At 41.7% G+C, this 15,304-nt stretch overlaps 1 protein-coding gene across 1 annotated transcript in view; it reads left to right on the top strand.

Annotated features, from left to right (window-relative positions):
* Positions 1-14,886, top strand: part of pcxb (pyruvate carboxylase b) — a 307,177-nt gene extending 292,291 nt beyond the window's left edge. The window contains exons 25-27 of the mRNA XM_084546125.1: positions 8,989-9,129; positions 9,539-9,640; positions 11,473-14,886. Coding sequence (XP_084402251.1) covers positions 8,989-9,129; positions 9,539-9,640; positions 11,473-11,622 — 393 coding nt within the window. The 3' untranslated portion in view covers positions 11,623-14,886. The remainder of the gene's footprint in view (positions 1-8,988; positions 9,130-9,538; positions 9,641-11,472) is intronic.
* Positions 14,887-15,304: the final 418 nt, after the last annotated feature.

Genomic DNA, 15,304 nt, shown 5'->3' with positions numbered 1-15,304 from the left:
AACAAACGGCATCTCTGATCCCTCAGGCCATCAGATTGGCCTTCCAGAACAGAAATAACAGATTAATTTTGTGGTATGATGTTCTAGAGGCTGGTGAAAAGCACCGAGGGCCAATATCTCAGACCGAAATATAACTGTTACCGGCTTAGAAAGATTAGACTGTTCGTTTATTCTCCAGCGGGGAGGCAGCTGAACATGCAGTCCATGCAAGGAGCAAAATAAATGAGTTGAGTTGCTTTGCATGCAAATAATTTAGTGAAGCACTGGAATAAAACTCTCTTAGTGAGAGGATGTCATTTAAAAGTCTCAAACTAAAACATTCCTCAGGCATATCGACGAGCATGTTATAAAGTATTTTCTGTCAATTCCGCTTAAGCTCAATCTGTAAGCCAGATATTGGTTTCAACATATACAGTCAGAACAAATATTCCAAGATGTCTGCTGCGCTGACTGAACGCTGCTCTCAGAACAGGAGACGGAAAGTTTGAAGACGGGTGGGTTTTTTTTTTTTTCATCCAGAAAGTGCAGCTCAAACCGGGGAATGACAGCAGTTTGATGAGCAAGACTCAGACTAAAGTGATTGTTGAAATCCAGATTTGAAAAGTGAGAGGTGGTTGGAACTACTGACGGTATCCTTTGTGACGGATTGTCAGAATCAGACGTCCGATCAGAGGGAATCGTTGCTTTTCAGATGAAGGAGACGTCGGAGGAGTCTGTCACTCAGTGTGACATCACTTAATGAAATGATTTGGTGCAATATTAAAAACGTCAAGTTTCATTTTCAGAAAGGCTGTAGATGTATCAACCCTTTCCTAACTTTTACATTAGGGCTACGCGAGGCTTTTCTTTGCAGTTACAGACGTGACGCTATGGTATGTAGACACATCAATGACTCAGTTAGAGGCATAACAACCGTTAGTCCTTGACAGGGAGCACAGACGTAGTAGAGTGTGACGTGTTATTGAGAAGAGAAGTGCAGTTGTTTGGGATGTAGTGTGCTGTGATTGAGGTGATGCCATACGGGACAACACATTTACCCAGAGACAGAGAGAGAGAGAGACACTGTGACAAGATGACAGCGGTACAAACAGGAGGTCATGCAGGTCAGAGAGGATTGCTGTGACATGTTTGACTCCAGGTCTGCAGTGACCTTGTTCGGTACATTCATCAGTATGTTTTTGAAAACAGGTGATGGTGATAGAGGAGGATGAGGCCTGATTCAAATTCAGGTTCAGAAAACTTTATTTGTCACCGGGGGGGGGGGGGGGCAATTTAAAGGGGAACTACTGTTTTTTTTACAACCTGGACCTTATTTCTGGCATAAAATACGATCGTTTACTCACCCATATAACTTTTGTGTAATTTGTAGTCAATCGTTAGATATTTAGATCTGCGTATATCCATATAGTGGGAGTGACTGGGGCACCGAAACGCAGCCTCTAAATAACGCATTATTTGCCATGAAACTCGTTCATTTCACCAATATTTTGTTATTGTACGCTAGTGCTATTCCCTGTTGAGTCAGGAGTTACCTGTTATCATCAGAAAACAGGTCAGAAGACATCATCCGGCTTGTTTACCTGTAATTTGCTACTGAACACAAAATATTCAGCCATGTTACAAAAAACTAGCAGTAATAATATAGTAAAATATTGGTGAAATGAACGCGTTTCGTGGCAGATAATGCGTTATTTAGAGGCTGCACTTCGGTGCCCCATTCACTCCCACTACATGGATATACGCAGATCTAAATATCTACACAAAAGTTATATGGGCGAGTAAATGATCGCATTTTATGCCAGAAATAAGGTCCAGGTTGTAAAAAAAACAGTAGTTCCCCTTTAAGGCACAAGTGAGGAGCATGACGTGCAAATACAAGACAGTTTTAAGGAACAAAATCCAAACTGTCCATGGATAATGTAAACATGACCCTAAGAGAAGGGGTAGAGTAGGAGTTTGTTTTTAGTGCTGGTAGGTCAAGAAGTAAAGCAACTTTTTTTGGTGCCTGTTTTAAACAAACCCCGTCACAGAGCGCTCGAGTGACCGACCCTCCCGCTGCAGCTCTGCTTAAATGTTGCTGGCAACACTGATGGAGTTGCAGCGCTTGTTGCTGATGATGTGAACACACCTTTAGGTAAGAGATAATGATGCGTAAAATAAAGAAACTGGATTGAAGAAGTGAAGTTCCTGGACTGCTGCCTTTGATGTGAGCTCAGGATAAAAAGGAAGAAATATATATATATTTTTTATTTTTATTTTTTTCAAACTGTGCCTTAAGAGTAAACACTAGCACAGCTTTCGGAGAAACTTAAATTTCACATGAAGGGTTTCAAAAACTCATTCTAACTCTGTGTAAACACTGAAACAAGCCCCTTGGATTAGACACCGCTGCTATCTGCTTCAGAACCTACCTTCAGGGAAACCAGACAAACTACCCCGCAGTAAACAACGGAAAATAATCGTCAGTAAATAACCGTATTTCTCTGTAAATTACTGCGTTTAAAGTTTTACTACTTCCCCAAACCCTAGAATTTATATCCTGGCCCTGATAAATATCATTGAACATGTGCATCAACCTCAGATAGTTTTCCTTTTCCAAAAACAGACCGCCTATGAAAGCAGTTCATGAATCCAGACTTTAGGAGCATCTTATACAAAAAGGTGGATGCAGGAGCTTTTTCAAAACCTCTTTTTAAACACAAAGGCTGGTTATTCATTATGATCTCCCAAGGTGCTTTCAAATGCACCATTTAAAATACATTTTAAGCTCCGTATTGAATGAGGAGGAGTTTGTTTGGCAGCTGCAGGGTCAGTTGAGTCATCCCTGCGCTAACTTGTATACGTCTTCAATATTTTATTTTCGCAGGTCAAATTCAATAGGTCTTGTAAAGAGCACTTTGCGCACAGACGGAATTAAAATGTGCACGACACCCAATGAAAGAGAGTCTATATTCATCCACTGCGTCAGACTCTTTACCAGCCTTACAGTTCCAACCCCAGTAAAAACCTGAACACGCTCCATTCATTATAAATCCACTGTTCCCCATACATTGATTCTCTCATTATGAGCAACACACAGATTTAACCGACAGTGATTCAGAGCGGCCAAAGGCAACCATGTTTAATTACTGCTTCATTTCGGCGCAGCAATAACGTTCCAGGCTGCTGTTAATTGATTTTTATATTATGAAGGACAGAGGGAGCACTCGTACTCTGCTGCTGTATCATCATGAAAGAACCTTCTGTATTGACGCTGCTGATTCAGTATTCACCCTAAAGACAGAGACCCACAGGCTGAACCACAAACCACCGCACTGACTAGAGTTAATCTTTAAGATATTTCTGTTTTGGTTTTTTTTCAGTCGGGGTGATGTTAGGTGCATAGTATGCCGCTCCTTTCATATTCCAGCAACATATTAAATGGCTTCAATAACAAAAGCACTATTCTTCTGCAACAATAGCCGTCAAGGAAAGCAAGAAATGCATTAACATACATTTTTCCATCTTGCCTATGGCAATATTGACTTTTCTTGCACTGAAATTGTTTTATTGTTTCTCTCCTCTTTAACCTGTCTCAGCTTTCAGTGATTCATTTGGGGTTCTTTCAGTGGGAAAACTTGTCAAAGATTTTTATTTTTTTTTAACTTCCAGCCGCTACATTTCGTGCTAAAACGTCCGCCGTCGCAGCAGAAACAAACCTACCCCCATTGTCATGACGATGGGTCCTCCCCATCACCCGCACCAGGTCCGGTTAGCAGCACCCGGTGAGACGGGGAATGGAAAAACACGTCAAAAAACAAATGTAGTGACTTGTCAGAAGCCGCGTGAGTTCCTTTCGCTGTGAAGAATTCCTCAAGGGCTGGAAAAAAAGAGAAAAAGACTGATATCACTTTTGTCACTTTAAATCCGTTTTATTGTCAGCGGTGAGGTGTGAAGGTAGGCTCAGGTCTTGTGTGCCTTTGGATTATTTGACAGATTTGACGGAAGATTTATTTCCGTTGTGGTTTGTAATTGAAAACGTGTTTTATTTGAACTCTAATTAAAGGAGAATAATAATGTTTTAACCTGCAGGCACTGACACACACACACACACACACACACATACTATTTGCTTCATAGTACATCAGTGTTCACATGTCTGACATTTCCTTAGTATTTGATAGCTGGGGTTATGTCTTGTGAAATATTAATGACGTGGCGATCAAGCAGCTTTAAATGAGGCTCTGAACATGTTAAAACATAGATAAGCATCACTGAGGGGAAATGAGTCGACTCAGCTCCTGACTTTTCACTGATTCAGGTTTTCATGTGATGACAAACACAATATGAGACGTTGAGAGATGTTATGTGTACGGTTCAGAGACATGGTGTGCAGCGTGTTAAGTTGTGTCTCAGTAATTATTAGCTACACGTTTATTTTGGTGCTCCAGCATGGCAGCTCTTTGCAGCGCTGACTGATTAGAGAATTGCAGGAGGCTCTGCTTTAACAGAGAAGACCCAAATAATACTCAGCTGAGGATTTGTTGATGTTTTTGGTAAATCTGAAACACCGGCTTTGCATTACAGATGACTCCCACAGCGCAGCCACGCTATTAATTGTATATTTCCAACAAAGGCTGTCTGTGAGCTTTTGGCAGCGACTGTGTGAGGCGCCGAGTGGAAGTCTTGATCAAAACAGATTTAAGCACCAAATCGTTTTGGAGCACTGCACTAGAACTAAAGCCTGGAGTTGTTGATGTTGTGGGAAGTAGATATAAAGGCTTTGACAGTAATCACTCGGTATTGTTCGGCACTTCGTTTCAAGCCCGTTGCAAATCCAGTACGAGAGCCTTATCAGCCAAGAATGAACAGGGAGCATAAAAAGACCCGCCTTTGTGTCGTGAATGTGCTGAGAGAACACAACCGCTGCAATTATATGACCTTGTTTTCAATGCAGTTGTCATCATTTTTTTGTTTTGAATGTCCTGCACAAATAAAACCACTCGCTCGTTCGCCATCGCTTCGGAGCTGATAGTTGGCCGCTTGTGGACGCTCCAGTCTCTGGTTGCCTGGTAACCTGCTAGCTAGTTCTCTGTTTGAAAATATTTGTTCGCACAACGCTGCAAGCCCTCCGATCAATTTGGTGAGTTTGGTGGTGGGAAGTTAATTTGTGGACAGTCTTTCTCTGCAGTTAATGTTTGGGGAAGTGTGTGCTTGCTCTATATGTCAATCAGCTGTTTTAGTTGCTCCTATTGGTTGTTGCCTCAAACACAAAATTAAGTTTAATGTGACAGTAGCCCAGATTATCACGTTGCCAAAGGTTTTTCAGCCGTCATCGCTACAACTCTCCTATTTTATTAACATTACATGGTCTCTTGTTGCCACAGTCTCTTGCTGTGTCTGTCCCCCTGTAAGTGGTAAATCATTGTTTCTACTTCCAGTCAATTTCTGACCTGAGTGCAGTCAAGCTGGACAAAACCCACTTAGACACATGTCCCTGAAACGGCTTTTCAAAGAGCACTGAATGTCCACGGAGAAGAAGCGTCTGACGGCGTTTTAAAGTGCACGCGTGCGCAAACGTACGCCCACGCGCGGGTGACTGCTTTGTCCACTGCCGTCACTCACCCACACATGCATGCACACAGGAGAGAAAAGCCATTGATCTGTGTGTATCTGCCATGTGCCGATGATTCAGTGCAGTGTTAATCATGTCTGTCAGAAATACAAACACAGACTTTCACAAACATGGAACCATTTACGTGAAGACATCGCCACTAATCTGCAGCTACGCCAACACATGGAGCACGGTGTAGTAAACACGTTGCTCTGTCACGGGCGACGCCAGTCATTAATAAAGTCATATCATATATAAGACATGATGCGAGGCCTAATGTGAGGCACGGTTCAGCCACTGATATCGTTGCTCCGAATGGATAAGCAGCTGAATTTGACAGATGGAAAGTAAATCAATGCGAGCAGGATGTGAGGGCTATATAAGCAGGAGCGCCACAGATGTATCATTGAGAGATGAAACATACATAATGCACAAAGGATGTTATCACAAGTATTGTAATAGGAAAGCAGAAGCAGGCTGGGTGGTTATCGTGATTGATGGAGTTTTATTTGATGCATTGAGGAGTATTTTTAATGCCTTACACAGTGATGGATACACCGGCCTTTATTGTGACGTGATGTTTTCAGAGATAAATGTCTTGTTAGCCTCCCATTTGGCAAATAAAAAGTAAATGCAGCATATTCTATTAGTAGAAGGCAGTAAAGTTTTTTATGCGAGAGTCTAAATACTGAAATCAGGTCCAAAGTTGTACTTGAAATCATTTTGATTTGAAATTAAGGAGAAGTGGAACAGAAATTAGCCCGTAAACATACACCACAGGATATTTAGATCATCGTGACCAGTGCTGAAGCACTGAATGCACCGTCTGATGTGATCTCACGGCGAAGCGGACATAAACAGCATAAATTTCCCAAAGGCTAAGTGAGTGTGGATGAGAAAATGTTTGGGAAGACCGAGGCAGCGTGCAGTGTCTTTCTGTTCTTGAGGGAGATAAGAGTCAGTTTTAATATCGGTCAACATCAGCACGCTAGCTAGTGTTAGCCTCAAAAGCTAGAATGCTTGACAGTGCCGTCAGCTGCTCTGCTCTGCTCTGCGTCCTAGTACACTTTACTCTATTTTGAAAGTAGTAAGATAACCAGATTTTAGATCCTAAATACCAAACCTCTGATATTAATCAAACATGATATTAATGGCGTGGCCCGATGAGTCGGCGAGCGGTCTTGTTATGCATTTGTACAACTGAAGTCTGTTTGAGCACTGAAGTTGTCTTGTTTGAGTTTTGTACACATGCACGCGGTTACATCTTAAACAAAGTCGTCTTCAAAAGGTTCATTAATCTTGCAGAGCTCTTCAAAGAGGCAGATTCTGTATTTTTCATGGGAACCTTCTTGATGTAGCGTGGAAGCCACACGTTCAGAAAAAAGAGGGGAGGTGGTTTTTGTTTTATGCAAAGCGCTGCCAACGGCCTGACAAAACGGCACACGCTGGAGAGAAGTTCGGTGCAGGGGAACTTGCAGAAATGAAGATTGAGTGCCGGTGCAACGTGCAAAGAAAGGGTTCGCTGTGAAATACAGACAGAGGAAAATAGATGAAGAGTCGGAGCGCCAACAGAAAGACAGCCGGAATAAAACTGAGATCAATACATTTCTGCATCAGCGTGTATTTCTGTCTTTGCACCGCGACTTAGTTTGGAATATCAATGGAGACGCTGAGATGGCAATGTGGGAAACAAAGAACGAGAGAGGGGAAGGGTGCAGGAAAAGGGGTGGATAAACAGAGGAAAGTGAAGCCGACTGAGGCAGAAGAGGGAAATTAATAATAGCACGGGAGTCAGAGTGGACCAGAAATAGGTATCAAAATAACAATACAAAACAGAAAGCGGTGACACATGGGAGGAATGACAAAGGCAGAGACTGAAAGCCAGAGAGAGAAAGTTGGACAAATTTGAAAGACGAGGGGGAAAAAAAATGAGCTTCCGACAATTGAGACAAGAGATTTGAGAAGAGGCGTGAGATAAATGAAGAAGTACGGCGGCGTCCAATGTCAAGGGAAAAAAAATGCAGCAGTGACCAGAATTGATACCAGAACTGAAAAGGCTTGTCTGGTGTCGGCACAGAGAGACAGACTGATGTCTTTATCTTCAGAGACGCACGTGGCAAGTAACAGTTGTACTGGAGATAGAGAAAATGTTTTTATATCCTCCAGCCTGCCCTCGCGTGCGTCTCTCTTCCCCTCTCTCAGTTTGTCATCCCGTCTGTGTCGCGTCACCTCTATTTGATGTCTGAATTGACACGTCTGCTGAAAGACGTAAACACGCCGGCACAGACCACCAGATCAATTCACAGAAGGATTGCAGATCTCTTCTTCTGTTATCTCCATCCACAAATGCCAATAATTGATTATTGTAATAATAATATTCACAAAATGGAAGACTATGGGTATGTTTTATATTGAATATAATAGAAAAATATACCCAAAACTATACCCGTTCATACAAAAAGATTCTTCCACTTTTACCGTTAACTTGAATATATATATATATATATATAAAAAAAAAAGCTGCACACACCTTCCTCTGCTTTTATCCTTCAGTCATACAGTGACCTCTCAGCACAACTGTCAGCTTTTTTCAGTTGCAGTTCACTGGACAAAGGACAGGAGTCAATAGCTCACCACAAAGAGAGCTGGAGTGGGAGCCAGAATATAGTGCTGCTCCTTCTTCTATTTATTGAATCAACAGTGGTATTGCTCTGGGAATCGTTTCTTAAGATATCATGGAGACGTGGACTCCGGTGTGAATCACAAAACAAAACAAAAAAAAATATACAGAATGCTTGATAAGTGGACTTTGGTGCAGTGCGCTTGTGGTCTGAAAGCAAAATGAACGTCAGGACTGTGTTCATCATAAAAACAATCCATTCTAGCATGAACGCAAACACCTGGAATTAAAATTACCTGCACAACGAGGCACAATAATCAATCTTCTTAAGCATGTTATTAGGAAATTTGCATAACAGGCGATTATTTTCACTCACATCAGAAAATAGAAGTCTTTATAAGGACCTCTATCAGTTCACATTAAAAAGTATGTAAACTACCACATGACTAGATAAAATGGAGACGTGTATGAGACGTGATGTATAAAATACAAGATGCTGACACACATAGGTGAGCTATAGGTGAGCTTCTTACACATCCCACTGTGAGAGTGGAGAAAAAAAAGAACAAAGGAAGGGGAGGAAACTCTGTGCTCGTCTCACTCTGCTAACTTTGAGTTTTTATTTTCACCAGCCTCTGCAGTTGGTTTTTATTGCCTTAGCTGGACTCGTGAACTGAGCACCCATGTTTTAATTTCAAGTTTCTAACATAATCTAATTTGTTTTTCTCCCTCCTTCATTTCAATCCTCCCACTCTCTGGTTGTGTTTTATCTCAGGTGGAGCTGGAGAGAGGGAAGACCCTCCACATCAAGGCGCTGGCACTGGGAGACCTGAACAAGGCCGGCCAGAGGGAAGTCTTTTTCGAGCTGAACGGGCAGCTCAGATCTGTGCTGGTTAAAGACACGGTCGCCATGAAGGTATACTAGAAAAATAAATGGAGGCAGGGGAATGTTGTTTGGTAGGGATGAAGATAATAGAGATCATTATAAGGATAAGGGTATACGCTGGTAGATGGATTAATGACTGACAGATGGGACAGTTGATGTCTGTGGGTGCATTACAAATAGATGGATAAAAGGGAAGAGTATTTTTGAACTTGTTGAAGTTGGATCTCAGAAAAACATATACTATGACAGAGCATTACTGGTGATTTTATTCATAGAAACCACGCGTAGATGGAAAACCCAGCAGGAAGGAACGTTTCAGTGGGCAGTGAATGACTGGATGGATCGTTGCCTGGATGAGTGGATAAATGGAGGCAGGCGTGTGGTTGACTGACGGGACAGATGGATGTGTGAACTATTTCTGTGTCCCTTTTTTACTCAGGAAATGAAGTTCCATCCAAAGGCGCAGAAGTCCATCAAGGGTCAGGTGGGAGCTCCGATGCCTGGAAAAGTCCTAGAGGTCAAAGTGGAGGTCGGATCCAAGGTCAGTGTCCACCTTTATCCAAACGATTCGGTTTTTAAGGATTTGATTGCACTAGTTTAATGGGGCAGTTCAGTTAAGAGTATATACTTTTAGTCACTCAATAGATTCGGTTTTATCTACTGTGATCAAACGGTTCTGCCTTTTTTGCCGTTTTCAAACTCTGCTTTAATAACTTAAAGGAAAACTACTGTTTTTTACAACCTGGACCTTATTTCTAGCATAAAATACATTTGTTTACTCACCAATATCACTTTTGTTTCATTTGCACTTGTTCAGGAGATATTTAGATCAGCGTATATCCATATAGTGGGAGTGACTGGGGCACTGAGACGCAACCTCTAAATAACACATTATCTGCCGCGAGACTCGTTAATTTCACCAGTATTTTGTTATTGTACACTAGTGCTATTCCCCGTTGAGTCCGGAGTTACCTGTTTTCATCATCTGGGGTCTGTAGATTGACCTACTGACCTCTGACCTGGATGATGTCATCTCTGAGCTGTAATTTGCTACTGCTATGGTACGTCCACAACCTCAGAGTCAGTCAATCTACAGACCATGGATGATGATAACAGATAACTCTGGATTCAACAGGGAATAGCACTAGCGTACGACAACAAAATATTGGTGAAATTAACGAGTTTCGCGGCAGATAATGCGTTATTTAGAGACTGCATCTCGGTGCCCCAATCACTCCCACTATATGGATATCAGTGATCTAATTATCTCTTGAAAGACTACAAATAACACCAAAGTTATATGGGTGAGTAAACGACCGTATTTTATGCCAGAAATAAGGTCCAGGTTGTAAAAACCAGTAGTTCCCCTTTAAAAACTGGCGACAAGGGAGTTCAGAAAGGGTTTATTTAAAAAAATAAATAAATAAATAAGTTTTTCATTATGAAAGCAGCTAGAGCAAAAAACCCTGCCATGTGTGCCCGCCAGTATTTCTGCCTATAAGCCAGTGCAGAGGAGGAATAGGTCTGGGTATCGTTTGTTATTGTTGTAAAATTGCAATGTCTTTTATTATCTGTACATAAATGTTTCCATTTTATTCGTTTTTATTCCACACAAAAAAGATTAATGTTAAATGTGTACACAAGATCGTTGCCTGGATGAGAGTCATTTCTTGACAATCCAAGGTTGGTTTAAAATAAATAAATAAATAAAAAACAAGAAAGAAGTGTAGTTTTGCTCTAAAGCTCTAAATGGATGACAAATACTTGCCAGTCTCCTTGACATCCACCCCCTTTATTTTTTCTAAAGGTCTCATAGAGCTCTATAAATCTTGGCATGATGACACCACACACTTCAATAACAAAGAGAACAGCAGACTGTAGATGATGGAGGTTAAAAAAAAACATACAGCTTCCACCCGTCATTTCCTAAAAAGGTTTTAATCACGGGAGTCTAATTTGGAACTTTTATCCGAAGGTGTGCAAAAAGTAGGTCTGTAGTTAGTGTTTCATACAAAATGTTATTTTTATATGTGCGGTTTGACCAAATAAACGTACATCCAAACTGAATAAAGGCAGATGCTGGGCCAGAAAAGAGCCAACAATGAGCAAACGGCTCACAACACTGCAGGGCTTCCAATTTTCTCCCATTTGCTGCACAAAAATAATAACGACGTTTCAAATCGCACCGATGGAGAGTAGTGGCACTGTTTCACAGAGCCTCGAGTGTTTGTTTGTCCAAACATGTTTGCGGAAAATGGACTTTTTCACATGACCTGAGTTAGATTTGCCATGTTACGCTTTGTTCAGTGATCTGTACATTACATCTGACTCGTGTTTTCAATGCTCTGTGAACTGTTCTTAAATTTGCAAAAGGTGGAGAAGGGTCAACCGCTGTGTGTCCTCTCGGCCATGAAGATGGAGATGGTGGTGAACTCCCCGATGGCCGGGACCATTAAGGCTATCCACGTCACTGCCGACTCTTCCCTGGAAGGAGACGACCTGATACTGGAAATTGAGGAGTAGAGCGAGTAGTGTGGAGGGAGGGGAGGGGTAGCAATAGTACTTGTAGAAGTAGTAGTAGTAGACGGGGGTTAGACAATCTGATTGTGGAAAATGGTGAGAAGTTAAAATAACGAGGTAGAGGAAAAAAGGAATCTTTCTTTTGTGGGCCCCCACTTTGTACAGATTCTGTTTAGTTACACTGGGGGGCGCGCATAACGAAGCTCTATGCATATCTAGACACCTGGTGGCTGTAAAGATCAGATAATTTCACTGTCCAAACTAATATACTGGAAAGTTATTATTCCTCCATTTAATCCTTCTAAAAGTGAATGTGTAATTAACTTAAAATAATGTCCTGTCAGCTTGTGGAAAATAACAACATATTATTGAATATTTTAGGATTACATTATATATTTGAATTGTGATACATTCCACCGCTGAGCTGCTAGTCTTAAATGTGATTTACTAAAGTGGGCTGACCGTATGTAACACTAACAGGGTTGTAACATCTACTCACTATTAAATGTCACAGTTTCCATTTCAGCGCTGTTGATGTTGCCTAATTTAATCAAAGTGAGATTTTATCTTGGACTATTACTACTACTAAATGATTTATTTGTAGTTGTGAGGGTTCTGGCAAGGATAGACCTGAGGATGTAAAACCAAATAATTTCTTTCTCTTTTTTTTTGTTATATGGGAACAATACTGACATGAGTGACGGTGAATTCTGGGAAGGTATGATAACAGCTCTTTGAAAGTGGACGGGAATTATTCTGACCAACCTGTTTTAGATAGGTGTCAAAAAATATTTTCATAATTAGAGAAGCACAACAAAGCAAAAAGCAGCAATTTTTTTTTTTTTTTTTTTTTTGTAAAGGCCAGAATTGAAAGTGAAAAATGTGCTCTGTTACTGTATCAGTAACGGTAGATGTTCCCAATCCACGTCTGTCTTTAAAACCCCCAAACAGAAGCAAACTGTAGTCAATCTGAAAATAAAAGTGTGACCTAAACTGGATTTATTCTTCTGTATTTTAGTCGCACCTCACAGCACGCTTCCCCAGAAACAGTCCGAAATGCACTTCCTGGTCCACGTGTCTCGGTAGCTGGACAAGCACAAAAAAATTACACACCAACTGCTCAGACATCTTCTCTCTTCTTCTGATTTCTTGTGTTGCGGTGACTTCAATGAGGGTAACTGTTGTTCAGCATTTAACTCAGCTCCCGTCGCCACTGTTTGAAACTCAACACAGCTGACTAGCCCCAAACTAGAGTTTTGGTGGCGTAATTCTGGGTTCAAATCCATCGGCCTACTGAGGTCTTTCTGTGTGGAGTTTGCACGTTCTTCCTCCCACCGTCCAAAGACATGCTTGTTAGGTTATCTGGTGATTCTAAATTGTGAATTGTTGTCTATCTCTCTGGCCACCTGTCCAGGATGTACCCTATCTCTCGCCCGGTGGCAGCTGGGATAGGCTCCAGCCCCCCCGCTACCCTTCAGAGGACAAGTGGTTACAGATGATGAATGACCTTCTAAAACATAATTCAGTTCTGTCTTAGTCTTAAAGTGTCTTTCGAGTCCTTTTTAGTGCTTCTGGTTTTGTGGGATGTCAGAGTAGTTGTCAGAGGAGCAGTTCCACCCCGCCCTCTTCAGAACCAGCAGAGATTATGGTGACTGGCCTGTCTGCATGGGGGTTTTTAATGGTAGGTGTAAATGGGATTACATGGTGTTGTAATGGAGGCATGTGGTGTTATTTTCCGAGGCTCTGCTGATTAATTTATGAATTAATTCTCTGTCAAATGATGTGAAATTAGCCGGACTAATAAGAGACTCTGGAGACTCCCAGTAGCAGCACTCAGCTTTATATTTCTAATGCGTGTGTGTTTGCATAAATGAGCCGAAGCGTCTGCGCGCGTGTGTGTGCGTGCGTGCAAGTTTTAAGACAAACAGCCCTCGATGACACACCTCCCGAGATGAAAACCATTCTAACAGAAATTAAATATTCATACTCACACACATGCACCGGTGCGAAATATTCATGCTAACACTTGAGTGCCGCCTGGATTAAAAAACAAATACACTGCACAGCGGCGTGGCTGCGTCTCCATAGTAACGATACCCAAAACATTTAACAACAATGCAGCAACGGACCGACTCTGCTGTTAGATGTCACAGTGAAACACTCAAAGTGTCACAATATTGCGCTCAGTGTTGCAGCAGCGTTGTCTGCAGGTCTTTTCCTGTCCAGTGAGAGCAGACAACAAACAAAGCACAAAAGCCTCGCGTCGTTTACAGTTTGGACAAGTAAAGGGTCACAATTTCCTTGTAACACAGTGAAGCAGGAAGTGTTTGGGACAGCGAGTCATTAAAGACGCCCGACTGCTTCCCCTCAAAACGTGTGCGCCCCTTCCACAGAATACATTGACTGGGTCACAGAACTGAAGCATGTGTTTGTACTCGACTGGACTGTTTCCAGCAATTTTTGCTCCATTACCTCCGAGAATGAGTAACCTTTTGAACTGCGCGTCAATACCGAGCAGCAACGCCGTGGTTAATTAGAGCACTGACGACCGCTCGCTCTCCCGGCCCACAGCATTCTCCCGGTTTATCGGCCTGTATTTGAATCTTCTGAAGAAGCGGTGGGATTGTGCGAGTGTTTTTGGACGAGCTGTTGCACATTAATGTAAAGCCCCCTCCTCCCCCCCCCCGTTAGCTCTCCTCACTCCTTCCCTCAGTGTATTTGCACATTTAAGACGAAAGCACCAATTCATGCAATAACGTAAAATGTATCGCAGTGTTTGTCTGTGTCGTAGCCAGCAGTGGTGATTCCTCTTACAACAGCGCTTATGGCTGTGTAGTGTTATTCAGTGTCTGGGGAGGGAAAAATAATAAATTGGAGAAAAAGTAGACACAGCTGGAAATGTTGTTTGTTTTAGAAAGCGGGACATTCTTGAGCTCACGCAATCCGGAGCTCACCTGTCAAAGAGAGTAGAGAAAATGGAGTCTGTTGCTTTCCTTTGTGTGTTTTTATGAAACCAAGCTGTTTATCTGCTCTTTACGTTTAACAGGAATGACTGCCTGCTGATTCAAACTGTCTCTGCCCAATAATCCTGTGTTGTCGAGGTTTTTCTTACTTTCTAAATCTACATTTTGTTCATTCATTTGAATTTATTTGAGTATTTGTCCTAAAAGTGAGTCAAGAGCTAAAGAAGGGAAAGAAGTAGTGTCTTAAAAGCGATACGTGTTCTAATTGTACTCATTAAAAATAAAGTTAATCACGACTAAACCAGCATTGCGTCGGTGTGTTTACTGTTCTACGCTGCAGGCGAGCAGCAGGTGGAAGGGTGCAGATTGAAGGCCAACTTTGGTTATAAGTTCTCAAGAACACATCTAGTTCTCAAACTAAAATGTTCCTGTCTGTCAAGGTCTCGCTGCAAACCTGACACATCAGCCCAGCGCTGGCCACAGAAACATTTATATTTCATCTTTTCATCTTTTATCATTTCATTTAACGCTGTCAGATCACAGCTCCTTCAGAAGAACTAGTAATTAGATATGGTGAATTGCTGGATCCTTGTGTCTATAGTTTTTTTATTTAACATTTTGTTTTTTTCAATCCAGCTTCCTCGCTCATTAAAATTCAGCCTGTATCTAGCTGGGCTGAAGGGGTTTCTTTGCTCAGTGCTTTCCCAAACAAGTTAATTCCT

Source organism: Chelon labrosus (assembly GCF_963514085.1).
Source record: "Chelon labrosus genome assembly, chromosome: 1".
Lineage (NCBI taxonomy): Eukaryota > Metazoa > Chordata > Actinopteri > Mugiliformes > Mugilidae > Chelon > Chelon labrosus.
Note: the sequence above shows the minus strand (reverse complement) of the source record. Positions and strands in the feature narration are given on the sequence as shown.